The sequence below is a fragment of the Empidonax traillii genome, unplaced genomic scaffold (assembly GCF_003031625.1).
Source record: "Empidonax traillii isolate 1590-97213 ecotype Southwest subspecies unplaced genomic scaffold, ASM303162v1 scaffold1:size7828297, whole genome shotgun sequence".
In the NCBI taxonomy this organism is placed as follows: domain Eukaryota; kingdom Metazoa; phylum Chordata; class Aves; order Passeriformes; family Tyrannidae; genus Empidonax; species Empidonax traillii.
In genome coordinates, this window is record NW_020955194.1 from 796,120 (window position 1) to 813,110 (window position 16,991).

At 40.8% G+C, this 16,991-nt stretch overlaps 1 protein-coding gene across 2 annotated transcripts in view; it reads left to right on the forward strand.

The window, feature by feature from the left end:
* Positions 1-285: 285 nt before the first annotated feature.
* Positions 286-16,991, forward strand: part of TRAPPC10 (trafficking protein particle complex 10) — a 40,825-nt gene continuing 24,119 nt past the window's right edge. Inside the window, exons 1-7 of one of the 2 annotated variants that reach the window (XM_027879310.1) lie at positions 286-603; positions 9,735-9,816; positions 10,511-10,646; positions 11,762-11,958; positions 13,742-13,937; positions 15,035-15,146; positions 16,136-16,383. In XM_027879310.1, coding sequence (XP_027735111.1) covers positions 525-603; positions 9,735-9,816; positions 10,511-10,646; positions 11,762-11,958; positions 13,742-13,937; positions 15,035-15,146; positions 16,136-16,383 — 1,050 coding nt within the window. In that variant the 5' untranslated portion in view covers positions 286-524. The remainder of the gene's footprint in view (positions 604-9,734; positions 9,817-10,510; positions 10,647-11,761; positions 11,959-13,741; positions 13,938-15,034; positions 15,147-16,135; positions 16,384-16,991) is intronic. The other variant, XM_027879238.1, reaches the window with a different exon arrangement.

Genomic DNA, 16,991 nt, shown 5'->3' on the forward strand with positions numbered 1-16,991 from the left:
TGCTCCAGGTCACCCCTGGACTGGATGATCTCCAGAGGTCCTTCCAACCCTAAGAATCCTGCGATTCACCTGGTTCCCGCCGGGTGCCGGCGGACCGGGGTGGGTGGGCTCTGCCCCTCGGCTGCCTCGGCGCAGCCGGCAGTGTCAGGGCGCCCTCCCTCCTTCCCTCCCTCCCTCCCTCCTTCGCCTCCCCTTCTCCCCCGCGCCGTATTCCCCCTTTTCCGGGTTCTCCCGGCGGCGGCGCTCCCCGGAAGCGGTAATGCCTGGCCGGTGATCCAGGAAGCGGATGAGCCTCTCCCGCCCGCCTTCCCCTCCGGAGCGGCGCTGCGGGGACGCGGGGAAGGGGGTGGGGGGAGGCGGGAGGGGGGGGCGGCGGCAGCGGCACCACCGTCATCATCACCATCATCATCATCATCATCCCCATCATCCCCGTCCCGTCCCGTCCCGTCCCGTCCCAGCCCCCCGGCGTTGTTTCCATGGCGCCGGGCGGGCGGGGGAGCCGGGGCTGACGACCCCGCCCGCTCATGGACCCCGCCGAGGAGGAGGAGGGCAGGGAGAAGCCCCCGGTGATCTACACCATGGAGAACAAGCCCATCGTGACCTGTGAGTGCTCAGGGGGGGACCCGGCGGGGAGGGGAAGGTCCGGCCGGTGCCCGCTCCGGGCCCGGGGCGGGGGGTGCGGTGGTGGCAGGTTTTGGGGGAGTCTCCTGCAGCTCCGGGTGCCGCGGTCGCCACCCCCCTAACAAGGGGATCTGATTGCGGGTTTTACCTCTTCTGTTCCCCCCCTCCTCTCCCTTTTAATGACAGCGGGCAAACTTGGGGTTGTTGTTTCTGCAGGAAATATCAAACCGGGTGTCACGCTTACAGGTGCTTCAGGGGGAGAGGTTGGAATGTGGCGATAAATCTTGAACCCCAAACTTCTTGCCGGCGAGGTTTGTGCGGCTTTGCCCGCGGCGAAGAGGAGTTAGATGAGGCATCCTCTGGGGTGATCCCACTGATGGATTCCCACTGACATTATAATTTAATCTTCGGCTCCTGTGCTCGGGTTTCCTCTCTGGGGCAGTTCAGTGAACAAACGCGTGGTTCCAGCGATGTTCTTTCAGATGTCGGAGGCAGGTCCTGGTGTAAAACATGAGCCCCTGTGCTCTTACAGGTACAGAGGGGTGCACACAAAGTTCGCTTAAAACAAGCTCGGGAACTAGGCTGGACATTAGGAGGCATTTCTTGTGGTCAAACACTGAAATAGGCTCCCAGGAGAGGTGGTTGATGCCCCAGGTCTGTCAGTGTCTAAAAGAGATATTTGGACAGTGCTCTTTAACAACACGCTGTAAGTTTTGGACAGCCCTGAAGTGGTCAGGCACTTGGAAAAGATGATCCCTGCAGGTCCCGTCCAACTGAAATAGTCCATTCTATTCTAACTGCATCTGTAATGCTGTTAATAAAAAAGTAACGTGATCAGCACGGAGAATTCTGCTTTTTCTTTTTAACAATAGGTAACCAGTAGCTGTTCTCAGTCAAAAGTATCTCCATCGATAGTGAAACAAACTATGTATTTGCATGTTATCAGTGGAGCCCTGGGAATGCTTTATGTGCCTGTGAAATAGAAACTGTTTCACAGTTGTGTGTTGTCTTATTATGGAGTAAGCTTTTATTGGCGATTAAGGTCTTAGACCTTATTTAGAACTAGTATCTAACTGTAACCTTGTAACTGTATAGTTGTGGAACACTGTGTATGTATTTTCTCCAGACTATTTTATAAATGTGCTCTTTTTTTCTTAAACTTTTTCCTTTTTTTTTTTCTTTGTCTCTTTTTTTTGGTGCAATTTATACACTGAATAATATCTGTACTGAACCTCTTCTGCTCACCTATTTTTTGAATCCATTTCACTTCAGATTTCAAGTCAGAAAAATGTACTTATCAGAAACATCTGAAGGATATTGTTGGCCTTCTTTGTTGGTCTTGTGCTGCTGTTCAGGCTATGAGGTTAATTGCCTTTCAAATTTTCTGGCTTTGTGCTGTATTCAGAATTGAGGAGTCTGTGTGTGTGTAACAGGGGGAGATGGTGGTGGTGCAGGTCAGTCCTTGCTGTTCCTGTATGATTTGAATAAGTAACATTTTAGTCTGTTGAAGTACAAGCAGTTAGTACTTAGAGACTGTAGTATTTCAAATAAATGCATTCAACAAAAATCACTTACTTTAAGGAAAGCTCCTCTAAGGCATTATATTGCCAGTGATTTATGAAAAAGCTTGGCCTTCAAGGGAAAAGACTGACTTGGAATTGGCTTAGAAAACACATTAAAATCCAGGATATTAGAAACTGCTAAACAAATACAGTTTATCTTTTGTTTTGTGGTTCCAGGCAGTTGGAGTTGTCTGGGATAACTGCCCCATCCAGCAGGTGCATATGAGAGGAAAACAGACCTGGGAGAAGATGGCTATTTTTTTGTTATATGAAGGGAGAATGAAGGTTAAGTGAGGTTGCTTTTCAGAACATAAGTATTTCCTTTTGCTACAAGATTTAGATTAATCTCTGTCAGGTTAATGAAATACTGTTAACTCTTAGGGTTTGTTCTTAAGGAAAAACTGAAGGGAGAATTTTGTTTGGAATGAAACTTCTTTTCAACGCTGTGCACACCAGAGTTGATTTGTAAACAATGTTTTTATCTACTTGAAGTAAGTTTAACAGTGCTCTGAAAGGAATGTTCCTTTGGTAAAGAGAGTTATGCTTTAAAATCCGTGAGTTAGGCTGTATTGTATCAGCAGTTAGTTGCTATATTGGTACAATCCTGAATTCAGCACTCTATATGTGTACAGGCCTATGGAAAAAAATGGCACGTGTCTGGGATATTTGATGCCATTTGCAAACGCGGTTTTTGTCACTACTGCTTTCATGTTAGTACTGTAAGTTTATCATTTTGCCCTTTGCAGCTGCGTGTAGGTGATTTAGCCTTGTAATTATGGTGCTTGATTGTATCAGAGGCAAAACCTTGTGGTTTTAATAGAGAGCTTTTAGATTCATAGGACTCAGCTAGGCCTGAAAAACTTCTGGAGACTTTTTCCTCTAGGCAAACAGACCACCATATCTTCCAAGTGTGGAAGAAGTAGTATATTCACAGGAAGTTGCTGTGAAGTTGCTTTTTCCCCTTTTTCTCAGTATGGAAGCATCCCAGAGTATTAAATCATTCTTGTCAGTTAGGACTGAGTGCCACGATGACTCATTTCCAAATTAATTTGAGTAACATTTTTTGTGCTGTCAGTCTTGCTAGATTGTAAACTCACTGGGGAGTTTCACTGTCCGGCTGTGGTTCTGCTCTCTCTGGCACTGTTACCTTGCAAACTCTCTCCAATTCAAGTTTGCAGCAGTTTGTCTGCATTGCTACCAGACTTTGTAAGCTTACAAAGCATTTTGAGTCAGCTTCTAGCTTTCTCACTGCTGTAGAAGTACTATTTTTAGCATAATTAAATTTTCTTTTGTTTTATTTTTACAGGCAAGTTGAGTGTTTGCATCAGACATCTTGAACTCGGGTAGTTTCTGGGCAATGTTGACTTGACATAATCTTTAAAACAATGCAGATTGCTTTCCTAGGAAATACAAACAATGTTGCTTCCTTCTCATGAGGCCTGTTTGAAACTTTGAGAAAGTCTTTGGAGCTTCAGGATAATGTTGTTGCACATACGTATCAACGAAAGAACTCGTCCTTATGTAGCTGATTTGCACTTAAATTATTAGCTCTGTCTATCCCTATGAAGAGGAGGCTGAAGACTAAAGACAATCCTGCTAAAGGAAGTAATTAATAGGTTTTTCAGAGCTTTCCTACCAAGCTGTTCTTTTAGCGTTGTCTTCATGCAGTTGTGGAATATTCTTTGTCAGCTTGTAGTATCTGTTTATGTATTGTGTGTTTGCATGTTTGCTCTCACTGTCAATACTCTGCCTTAGCACCATGAACTTTATGTATGACCTTTGGAGGATATTGTGATCATGCATTGCTTTCATCTGGTCCATGTTCAGAGTGTGCTGTGATACAGCAAGAGCAAAACCATCAGCAAAAGCATTGTAGGCCTGAGAACAGAAAATGCCTGCAATTACCTACAAGAACAGCATAAGTAGAAAGGTTAATAAAAGTAAGGGGTAGAGGGAGAATTTTATGTCTTTTTGTGGAGAAGATAAATCCTAGCAGTTAAAGAATGTTGTTCTGGGACTGGAAGAGTTTGATTCGAAAGTTCTCCTCTTACTAGTAGGTAGATGTAATAAAAAAATGTGCCAACAAGAAGTGGGATGTAGCCCAAGTGATTATAATGATTTGCTGCTAGTGAAACCATTTAAACAACTATATCCTATAAATGGATTTTCCCCTGTTCTCAAACAGAACTCCTGTCTGCATTGTAAGTCATAACTATCGTGTAGTTGATCCATTATTCTGTGCTTAAATATTTGATTACGTATGTCATGGGAAGAAGCAGCATATTCTTTTTAGTGATTTAGTACTGTAGCATTAAAGTTTTGCTAAAAGGATTTTCTTCTACTAGTGAATCAGCTTGGATTTTTACATAGCAATTAAGCTGTGTTGTGTTTTGGTTTTTAGACCTCTTTTGAATATGAATTCAGGTTGGGGGGAAGAGGACCTTTAAAAGATATAAATACAAAAATCTCACCAGCCTTCCAAAACTTCAGGTAGATGCTTATAACAAACTTATAACAGACTAGTGAGTTAAGAAAAAAAGATTCATAGTAGGACTTTTTACCAGTGGAAAACCGAGTGGGATCAGAAAGGTTAGCTGTGACTGATATTTGGGGATAAAAAAAAACAAATAAAACCACACCAAAGTATAGGCTTAGCAGTGCGCTCTTTTAAAGGTATTCACAGCCTTTTATCTCAGTTGACTGGGCTTGTCATTGGTATCAAAGGAAAATATTTGTCTTCTTTAGTCATCTGACCTCAGGAGTTTTTGTTTTACACTGCCTGTGCAGTTAGTGGGTTGGGATAATTTCCTCTAGAGGAAAAAAAAATCATTGTGGGATATTCAGGTGCTACACTGACAAAACTTCTAAGCATCTAAGAAGTTTGGAAACTGTTAGGAAAAAAATAGATTATTGTGGATTTTAGGTGGTTTCAGGCAGGTATTAAACTAAAAAATGTCAATATTTTATGGTTATTTCGTATCAGCTACAAAGAGTATGTGTTCTGCTTGGGAGCTGTGGTAAGGTGGTCGTTCTGGTTTTCATCATTCCTGTACAAATTCTCAGCAGAACAAGTGTCCTAGACAGGGCTGGAGGGAAGTGGGGGATGGCTGCACTGATGTGATCTACCAAAATGTCAGGGAGAAGGACAAAGTGGAAAGAATCATAGAGTGGTTTGGGTTGGAGGGGACCTTAGAGATCATCCCATTCCAATCCCCTGCCATGGGCAGGGACACCTTCCACTAGACCAGGTTGCTCAGAGCCCCATCCAACCTGACTTTGGACACTTCCAGGGATGGGGCAGCTACAGCTTCTCTGGGCAACCTGTGCCAGTGCCTCCCCACCCTCACAGGGAAGAATTTCTTCCTAATACCTAATTTAACCCGGCCCTCTTTCAGTTTGAAACCCCTTGTGCTGTCACTCCATGCCCTTGTCCAAAGTCCCTCTCCAGCTCCCTTGGAATCCCTTTAGGCACTGGAAGGGTCTCTGAGGGTCTCCCTGGAGCTTTGACTTCTCCAGGCTGAGCCACAGCTCTCTCAGCCTGTCTCCAGAGCAGGGGTGCTCCAGCCCTTTGAGCATCCTCGTGGCCTCCTCTGGACCCGCTCCGACAGGTCCACGTGTCCTTCTTACACTGTGGGCCCCACAGCTGGGTGTAGAACTGCAGGTGGGGGTCTCACCAGAGCAGAATAGAGGGGCACAATCACCTCCTGTGACCTGCTGGCCACACTTCCTCGGATGCAGCCCGGGAGGACATGTGTGGCTTTCTGGGCTGCCAGTGCACATTGCTGGGTCATGTCGAGCTGTGATCAATCCATTCTCCGCCCATAATTTGTGTTTATCTAAAGTGGCAAAGGCCCTGCCTTCTGAACTTTGTAACGTGGAAAGGAAGGAAACAGGTTCTTTGTCCTTTCTTCTCTCTCTCTAGAAGTTTCAGTTTCTTTTTAATGTATATCACTTGAACATCACTGTTTCAATATTAGTGTTACCACTTCACATGCAGAAGCGCCCTACACTTGTGATGGCATCACTGAAAGAACTGCTCTGTTCTTTCTGTATTTGGGGTTTGTGTGTTGACATGCAGATGGGGAGGAAATTAATTCAGAGAGGCATAGCTTAAAAGCTGAGATAGCTGCTCCACAGGCTATGGGTTAACTTTCCTCCCCCCCCTTAATCAAATATTAAAATAAAGTCATCAGAACATGTATCAGATTCGCAATAGTAATATAAAATATGTATATATTTGAAATATTACAAATTTATTAAATTGAATTAATATGGAGTATTATAAAATAATTGTATTAGGCAAATTTAATGCAATAAAACAGAAGATGTGCGCTTCTAATTGTGTTTTAAGTGTTAAAGATTGACACTTCAGTTATCATCTCAGTTGGATATTTAGGTCTTATTTAAGTCTGTTGATTCTAAAAGAAGAAACCCCTTCTCTAGAAGGGTGTTTGATTTTAGTTATGAGAGTATTCCAGAATCAATTCTCCTTCCCATATAGGCACATCTTTCCTTTTCCTTTTCAGTTGTATCTGATTGTCATTTACACTGTGGGTGGGAGCAGCTTTCCCCCAGTACTGACAGTCATAGAGTGGTTTGGGTTGGGTCTCAGTGTTGAGACCCATCCACTGAAATGAATTTGCTGTGATAGAGTTGAGTTGTTAATTGTTTTGGTTTTTTTTTCTTCTTTTTCCAATCCTTCCCCCCCCCCTCGCCCCAGCTAAAACAAACTCCCCCCCCCCACCTCCCAAGAAAGCCTGACAAAGAAACCTACAACAAAATCTTTGAAGCAATTCTCAGACTTTTGCACCAACTTTTGGGGTTTGCTGTAAATCTGAATCCCAGAGTTACTTGTGGTTTTGGAATGTTTTATCCATAATTCATAGAATTCAGTTAAATACAAGTCCTTGCTACTTACTACTTCTGATGTTGGTCCTGGGTCAGTGCTGTGCTAGTGTTGCCTGCTGATAACTTCATTTTCAGTCTTCTTGACTTGAGAAGCTCAAACATGCTGATTAAAGTAGATAGAGGGTCTAGCTGAGCAGAACCTGAAATGTTACAGCCCTTTGGGTGTTGATATGTGGTAGCAGCGTTTGCTTTGTGTTCAAAAGACAGACAATGTATTTTGCATTGAAGGTCTGTTCTCCCTTTTCTTCTAATCCTAGAGGACAGTCTTTGCCTTGATCATAAAACACATTCTTATGTGTATTTTAAATGCCTTGAAAACCAACACAGGAGGAAAAATTGACTGGTTTTAAACTGAATATCCCTTTCTTGAGCTGATAATGTCACGTGACTGTCTTGAATAGCACAGTGCTTAAACATGATCCTTTAGTAGTTCCTCTGTATTCTGGAGCAGTGCTTTTTATTTAAGATGTTGAATTCTGGTGGGTTTTTTTTGTGGCATACACTGAATTTTTAGGTACAGTACAGAAAGAATGCTTTGTGATGCTCCAGAGGGTAAAATACATGGTTTGTTCTTTCCATCAGGCTCGAAGCTTCACGGGCTCTCATTTTGATGTGGTCATCAAACTGTTGCTAAATCACTAAGCCGTGTTTCACTTTCTGTGGGCAGTAATGAGTTGCAAATCAATAGACTGTTCTCCATGGCCTCCCTCACAGAGGTGTAACTTGGTATAAAACAGCATTAACAGTCTGACTTAACGCTTGTTTCAGTATCCATTTTAAGCATTTGTTTGTAGTCTTAAATAACGTTTGGTGTGGTACACTTAATTCAGACAGGATGGAGGTGAAGAGTCAAGAATAAAGTACTTTCTGAAGGCTAAAGCATGAATAGTTGAGTGGTGCTTTTTTTTGTTTTTATTTGGCTTTTTAGCTAGTCCATGAAATTGTATTGTTGAATAATAGTTAATGTGGTCAGAGATCAGAAAATCAGGTTTTGCTTGTTCCGGCATTTAACTGGACTTGTAAAATTTCTTTTTTTTTTTTNTTTTAAGTTTTCTGTGTGGTGATAGAATTATTCTAGTGCAGGTAATCAAAAGAATATATATGAGAAAATTGAGAAAAGGAGAGTGGACTAGGAAAGGATTTCCAAGATAAACCAAAGCGTGTAAAGTACTGTGGAGGTAATGCCTGGCTGTGTGCCTGGAGGTGGGATTGTGTGGTGGGAGGGAGAAAAAAGGATTTCAGGTACTTCTCCAGCTGTAGCTTCCAGTTCCACAGGAAGAGGAGAAGATAATCTTCCTGTTCTATCTTGTGTACAATGACACATGATTGTGGAAAGGAAACAGGTGGAAAACTACCAGGAAATAGGAGAATTGCCTGTATGGCTGTTAAATTCTTAATTGGAAAATGCAGCTCTCCAGCTCAGGAAATAAAGGATTTTTCAAGAATTAAATTGCAGTCTGGTAGAGGAGGATGTAGCTGTCCAGAGATGAGGCAATAAGGAGGAAGCACAGGGAAGGGCAGCGTGCACGTGAGAGATTTAGTAAACAGTGCCATTAAACATCCTCATTCTCCCAGATGCAGAGGGGGCATGTGACACATCAGGTTTTAGAACTAAGATCAAGGGGAGTGGCAGATATGTTTTTGACCTTGTATGCTTCTCATTTTTGGGAGTGTGTCTCTGCAAGACTCCTTGGGTACAGTGGACTGGTCAGTTTGGATTCAAACACGTCTGACAGAATTCCTTGTTCCAGAGTTTACCATTATATAGAGTTTGCCATCTCTTTGCCAAAAGTACTGAAAACCATCAGAAATTGGAAAGGCTTACTTTAAGCCTGTCTTTTCCTTGTCACATCCTTCCTTATACCCAAAGGAGAGCAACAGAATTTAAGAATTGTTAGCAGTAGGCTGCTGATGGTATATTCTTTTCGTATGGTAGACATGGCATTTTGTTCTGACTTGTGTATACAAGTAGCTGCTTGCAGTGGTGGTGTCTTTAATGTAGTTGTTTGGAGTGATTTAAACCTAACTACAAGTCTGTGTGTCAGTGTAGGGCCAGACCTCACACTTCCCAGGCCTCAAGAACAGCCTGGTGGTCAGGGAGGTTTTTTGTACTGACAGCAGCCCCAGAATAAAGAGGAGAGAGGAATCCAGTAAAGCACAGAACATGTGCTAAAGCCATTTTTCTCAGGGGAGATCCAGCTGCAGAAGGGATGTGAGCCACTCTCTAACCAGTCTTCTGCTTTGGGAAGGTTAAATTCTTGAAGATTTTTAATTATACTTTTTTTTCCCTTTTTTTTTTTTTTAGCCCATGACTCCGGCTGAGGAGCTGCTTGTTTAGTTTTTGGAGTTGGACCAGCTGTATATATGAGTGATACCCTCTTTGGTATATGGATTATGTAGCTCTGTGGAAAATCACAATAGGAGGTTTATAACAGTATATGTATCATGTGCCTGCTAAAAGTGTTGTATTAGGTCATGAGAGCATGTGATTTTAAAAAATCTGGTTCAGTGCTGGGCTCCAGTTTCCACATAGCAGACAAAATAACATGTTTTTATTGAAACAGCAAACCATTAGTAGTATAACATACTCATATATATTCTATAATTTGCATGTGCTAACAGATTAATGCCTTTGACTTCCAGGTGCTGGAGATCAGAATTTATTTTCTTCCTTGTATCCTACACTTTCTCAGCAGCTTCCTAGAGAACCCATGGAATGGAGGAGGTAAACTTACTTATTTTTCTCTGATACTGTTTCACTGTGTGTTTTTTGACTTGGGTAAGAGTGTATTTGTCGTGTTCTGAGAAGCTCTTACCATAAATCGAGTTGAATAGAGCAAGTGACTTGAAGAAATTGGAAAAATTAGATAATCAGAGTAAATATTGTGCGCTTTGGGATGATCCTTTCAACCTTTTAACTTCACAAAGAGAAAATTTATAGTAATGCTGTGTTTCTCTTCTTGGTTTTGTGGTTTGTGGGTTTGTCATGGTGGGCTTTGCTGTACTTTGTCAGCTGTGTTCTGGAAGTGCCACGCTTTCTTCTTCGTGGCAATATAGGTAGAACTTATGTGGAACTAGATGTACTTTCCTTCAGGAAGTTTGGTGTGGCACGCTGTTTTGTGACTGGTAAAAATACTTGGGGAATTTTCTTATTTGGTATTTCTACTCGTCCTAAAGACACAGAAAATCTCTTAACGAAAACTGAAGAGCTTCAAGCTCCCGTTCTTCCAAAAGGAGCCTCTGTCACATTTCAAGTGATACCAAATTTTAGTTAACTTTATGCAAACTGCAGCAAGCGTAGTTTGTGAGTTTCCAGTACCAGAGTATTTCAGTTCATTCCTCCTCCCCAAAATACGTGTACATTTTTGTATTCTGCTGTGTGTGTCTTGTCCACTAATTTCAGTTTTCAAACTCTGTAGGTCTTACGGCCGAGCTCCGAAGATGATTCATCTAGAATCCAACTTTGTTCAGTTTAAAGAGGAGCTACTACCCAAAGAGGGGAATAAGGCCCTTTTGACTTTCCCCTTCCTTCATATTTATTGGACAGAATGTTGTGTAAGTATCAGGAAAACATGGTAAGAAACCGAGGACTCAGATTTAAAAGTGAAATTATTCAAGTAAGTGTGAAAATCAAATGACAATAACAGACAGCACAAGCAGAAAGTCAAAACAATTAAGTCTGCATTGCGTAAGCCTACATACCTTACGATACTGGAAACAGAACTTAGTCAGCCTGAGTAGTTTTTGCCATAAGCAATATTTCTTTGTAATGTTACTTGACGCTAAGAGGACAGGCATTTGAATAACCTGTTTTCAGTATTTTGTCATAAAAAAACCCCAGGATCTAAGAGTGTTGCTGCAGTAGCACAGTGCACTTGTTTCATAATACAGAAATGTGGCCAGAGTGGTTCAGTTACGATCTGTTCGTGCACTGAAATCTTAAGATATGTATTTTTTCTTTAGTTCCATCTTCTGTATGTGCCAGGTATTAGCACGTGTCAGCAATCTAAACTGGGCAAGATTTGGAATGTCTTAATCCTGTTTATCTGCAGTTCACTGGTTTTTGGTTTGCTTCTGTTAGGAGTTAATTTTCCAGTTGAAGGACACAGGTGACATCTGATCAAAAATCAGAAAGTACCCAGAACAGCCTTAAGAAATATTGGAATATTAAAACTAACCCAGTATTGGAATATAAAACTAACCCAGAAACAAACAAACAAAAAAAAGCCAAATGATGCCAAATAGTTCCTTTTGATTATTTTTATTCAAAAGCTTTTAAACAGGTTAAGATTTGAGCAGTGCAGAAGGTGCAAAAGCTGATGTTACCGTGTGAGAAAAAACAAGTTCAGCTTTGTAATTTCAAACTTGTTGTAGAGTTCAAGAATGTGTAAAATAAGAGTTTAAATTATGTTTAAAAATCTTAATTTCAGTAATCTACAGATTACAGATAATATACCAAGTACTAAGCTCTATTTACTGTTAAACCAAAATGCTGGAAATAAATTCAAAGACCAAAACTTTACTATGCTTTACCCCATTTGATTTCTTACGGTAAGTGAACGTACTGTGGCTAATTCTGCTTCTGTTTGCCTTCTTGTGGAACAAAATCTGCCTTTTGAAATTGTTCAGAGTGTCTGTTTGAGCTGATGATTCACCACTTCTCGTCCCAGGACACGGAAGTGTACAAAACTACGGTCAAGGATGACATCACCAAGTGGCAGAACATTCTCAAAGCTCACAGCTCGGTGGACTGGCTGATCGTGGTGGTTGAGAGTGATGCCAAGAAAAAGAACAAAACAAACATCCTGCCTCGAACCTCCATAGTAGATAAAATAAGAAATGACTTCTGCAACAAGCAAAGTGACAGGTGAGCGTTCTTTTTGCTTGCAAACATTTTAACCTTTTGATTTAAAAACCTGACTCCCTGTGTAACAGATTCTTTGCTCATTTAAAGTCTTTTCTTGATGTCCAGCATTCAGACTGTAAGATCTGTGCTTTGAAGAAGACTGACACAAAGAATAAAGAGAGAAGTTTGTTTTCAGTTCTTCCTGGGTTCATGCTGGCTTTGAAATGTGTTTCAAAAAGATTTCAAGTGTCTCCTCCTGGCTAAGAGAGGTTTAAGGAGAACAGTGTGATGATAATCAGCTTTTAGACCTTCAGGGGTTTTTTGTTTGCATAGGTGCTTGCAAAAATGTTACCAGGGTTACAGGTAGTGGGAGTGAGGTGAGTAGAGAATATGAAGCAAATAGGGTTTATTTTTTGACGTTGTACTTTCTGCCCTTTGCTTAATCACTTTTCCACTCTGAGATAATTGACTTAAGGCCAGTTTCTTCAGCTGTTTTTATCCTAAGGAAAATGATAATGAATATATGAAACTGTGCTTCCATTAAAGCCAACAAAATCCACAGTTCTTACTTTGAAACCAACTCTACTGTCTTCCTTGTACTGAAACATCGAATCAATTATAAATCACCTGTTTTTTTCTTTTAACCTTAAGAATTGACTTTAAGCAGGGGATCTTCCCCCTCAGAATGAGTGACAAGGAACACATTTGAAAGCCGAAAAGAGTGGATGGAAGCACTCTTTGTACCTCGGTGTGAGCTGACAGTGACTGGCAGGTCAGCAGGTTACCACACACTGTCCATTGGCAGCACTTTCACCTAAGCAGGATTTGGTGTATTTTATGGTTACAGTGGCAAATGGTTTGAACAACTTTGATTCAGTTTGCTTTCGGCTTCTAACTGATTAACTGGCTTGGTTTAATAATTCTGCCATGGAAATCTCTAACCAGAAATAGTGTTTTAGTTGGATGAGAGATTTTCCTGTCTTTGGAGATGCTGTTAGTTTTTTGAATGTTACTAAATTGTGATAGAAAAAACTGCAGAAAGAAAACGCTCTAAAAAAGGATGATTTATTTGTGAATTAATGGGGTCTGTTTGTTTCCTGAGAAGAGCAGTGGAAGTTTTAGCACATAGGATGTGTCAAAACAAATTGAGATATTGCAAGAATATATTATGGATGATTATTTTAAGTGACTTAGGAAAGGCTGACTATATGTGATCTAATGGATCTTTGATTTGTATTTTGCATAATCCTTACCAGAAGTAACTATAATTACTGTTCTGCTGATTTGTATTGCTAAGCAGACTTTTTTTTCCATGCCAGCTACAGCATTACGTACATTACTTATGTTTAAGTAATTGGAATAATGTACCCATTATTTGCTTTAAAAAAAGTAAAGCTTTAGAATATTCATTTTCTGGAAAACACTCAAGTCTTCTCATAAACTCTTATCACAGACATAAACATAAATGGAAAAGTTTTTTTAAAAATCACCAAACCCCAACCAAAAAAAAAAACCACAAACCTAAAACTGTAACATACCCACCTCCAGACAATTAAATATAACCCTCAAACTTGTTTTTTAACTCTGATTAATGTGGAGTGAAAAACTGAATTTTGTTCTCCCTGAATTTATCAGGTATGCACAATATTCAGCTGTGCATTTATGTGTGAATTGTGTGTTTTTTCCTTCTCAAAAATAATGTTTATCAGTCTCTTTATAGGTGCATGATACTTTCTGACCTGGCATTTACATGTGAATTTTGTGTTTTCCTCCTCAAAGATAATTTTTATCGATCTCCTTGCAGATGTGTGGTACTTTCTGACCCTTTGAAAGACTCTTCCCGTTCTCAGGAATCTTGGAATGCCTTCCTGACCAAACTCAGGACGTTGCTTCTCATGTCCTTTACCAAAAACTTAGGCAAGTTTGAAGACGACATGAGAACTTTGAGAGAGAAAAGGACTGAGCCAGGGTGGAGTTTCTGCGAGTATTTCATGGTCCAGGTAAGAGTTTCTTGTTAGTGAGGAAAAGTACTTAAGCCCTAGTTTTAATAATGGTGCTTTTTTTTTGTTGTTCTGGTCATTCTTTGAGGGCTGGGGCAGGAAATATGAAGGTTTAAAAGCGTTTTTAGATCCTGTTTGCAGCCGATCTGTGTTACATTTTAATACATTTTATACAGTAATACAGTTCCCTGCTGTTAAAGAAGCAGAATCTTTTCAAGCTTGTCAAGATTTTATGATTCTCAGCTGAAGCAAACAAATGGCATCTAGAAAGTGGTTTAGTAGTTTAGCTCCTGCATTTTGGGTGAATGCCCCATTACTGCGCCTGTGCAAAGACACTCAAACTCACAATTGGTATTTAATTGCCATGTTTTCTTTGTTCGGGTTATTATCAGTATATGTGGAGATGATGTTTAGAATACATTGTCTATTTTGAATAATCCACAGAGATGGTGCCTTGAACTCCTTTTTTTTTGATGGTTTTAAATATAACTTCTGTTTCAGCTGGTTTAGAGAAAAACAAGAATCTCTTGTTCAACAAAAGTAAAAATTTTGATTCCTTTGGAGTCTTCTGGTCCCTGTGCAATGCTGTTTTCCATCTCATCTTCACATCTCCTTTGACTGCATGTGCTGCCACTTGCACAGGATATACTTAATTTTCAGACTTTTTCTGCCTACTGGTTGGGCTCTGTGTACAAAGAAACTTTTTATGATACACTGCAGTTGTTGCCTTCACAGTGTAAATGGAGAGGAAAAATTAGTACTATTATGGGAGATGAGCCTTCAGTATTTATTCATTTATTTATTTATTTTTAAATTCAGACTTTAATAGATGTATGAGCCGTATCTTGTAGTAGGATCTGGATTCACATCAGAATTTACTGGAATAGCTGTGTGACTTTATCTCCTTTTGTGAATCTCCCTGTGTTAGGAAGAAATGGTGCATCTGCTCCAATGGTAGATGTTCCTGTATGTGTGAATACTGGAAGGGAAAGAACATTAGAAAAAGTAGTCCCAGAGCTCTGTGGATGGGGACAGGCTATAATTCCAGCGTGAACAATATCAGTAACATGTTCTTTGTGTTGCTTGTGTGTCAAAAGGAAGAACTGGCCTTTGTCTTTGAGATGCTGCAGCAATTTGAGGATGCACTAGTGCAGTATGATGAACTGGATGCCTTGTTTTCTCAGTACGTTGTCAACTTTGGGGCTGGTGGTAAGTGCCTTAAAATATGAAATAATTGTTGAGTGGATCAGTGTCTTTGCTGTGCATGGCAGTCACAGAGAGGATGCCCTGGGCAGTTTGTGCTCTTGTTTTACTCTGTATTTTGTGCAAACTCATCTGTTTGTCAGTGATAGTCCTAACTGAAGTTTTGTTTCTCATCTCTGAGGCTTAGAAGCAGTTTGTAATAAAACCTGCATTTTGCCCTTATGGGATGATTGTTACAACCAGAGCCCTGAACTCTGTAATTACCCAGGTATTGATCTGTCTGAGATGCAGCTGCTGTTTTCACAGCTCACTGCTGAATTTTTCAGTAAAGAGCTTCCTGGAGAAATGCATTCAGTGTTGCCTCAAATTACACGAGATGTTTGGTAATCACTACAAAACTGAACAGAAGTAAGTGCTTAATCTGCACTACAGAAGATTTAACTTCCTCTTCAAGAAAAATTACTGTGCAAGGAGTATCAAATAACTTTAAACTGCCTTAATGAACTAAAGCACACGTTGTTATATAACAGCTTTAATGGGGTATGTGTTATGAATCTGGTCAAAATAAAGTGCAGGAGTAATTGCAGTGAAATATATTTGTGCTGACTGAACCCAGTGCAATACCTGAAAGTGGGGGCACATCTATCCATGATGGCTCTGTAAGAAATACTTCAGTAGATAATGCTTGTTTGTTTTGAGCTTCAGATAGGCTTAATTGCTAAGAAATAAATTACAAACTGATTGTCACTATACTAACAATAAATATGCAATTATGCCAAAACGCCTGTGGGGTTTGAATGTTCTGAAATTCAGTTACCTTACCCGGCTTTGGAAGTTTTGCTGTTTGTTTGTTTTGTTCTTGATGTTATTAATTCATTTATCCATATGATAAACTTGGGAAGGACTAAGCCGGCTCACAAATTCTGGAGGGAGGATGAAGAGGCTTTTGGTAGAAAGCAGCGGTTGATTCTTGGATGTTAACTTTATTTACTCAGATGGTGCAAACTGGCTGACATTTTTTTGCCAGCCAGTGAGGAGCTGGAACGGTTTAATCCTGCGAAAACCAATAGACATGGAGAAGAGGGAGCTAATCCAGAACCAAGAAGCTACCCTGCTGGACTTGCGTAGTTACCTGTTCTCCCGCCAGTGCACGTTGCTGATCTTCCTGCAGAGGCCGTGGGAGGTTTCCCAGCGAGCACTGGAGCTTCTTCACAACTGCGTGCAAGAGCTCAAGCTACTAGAAGTGAGTGGGTGTAATACAGTCCGTTATGTGAGTGGTTTTATCCAGGGGTGATCTGACAAGGTGTTTGAAGTTTAGATGTCAGTGGTCAGGGTACAATAAGCACTGGCTGCGAGTTATCAAGATGATGCTGTAAAAACAGATTGTGCTGCTGTTGGTTGTTCCATCATGATGATGTCTTTGGCAAGAAATCTGGAGACATCCTACCTGAAAAACCAAACCTGTGTTTAGTTTTTAGTGTTTTAGTCTTCAGCTAGGAAGTTGACTATTTACCAGTTAGGTAATTTGCCTGCTCCTTCCATGGATTTATTACCAATATGTTGAAATACAGTTCCCATAATTTTAAATCTATAGCAGTGTTGTACTGAAGGAAATGAGGCAGAGTGGTCAATATATTGTTATGCAGGCTAGTGTAAAAGAGAAGTTTTGAACTACAAACAGTACCTACAAAGGGGCTTCCTACTGCCATGCAGCCTTTTGTGGTTCTTACTCTGTGGTTCCTTTTGGTGCCCAGTAATGCTCTTCAGTATTTTGCCTGTGTCTCTGGCCAGCTCATCCAGTGACAGAAGGAAAAGAAACAAGGGACAGCACTCAAAGCTTTTTGGCCTGTC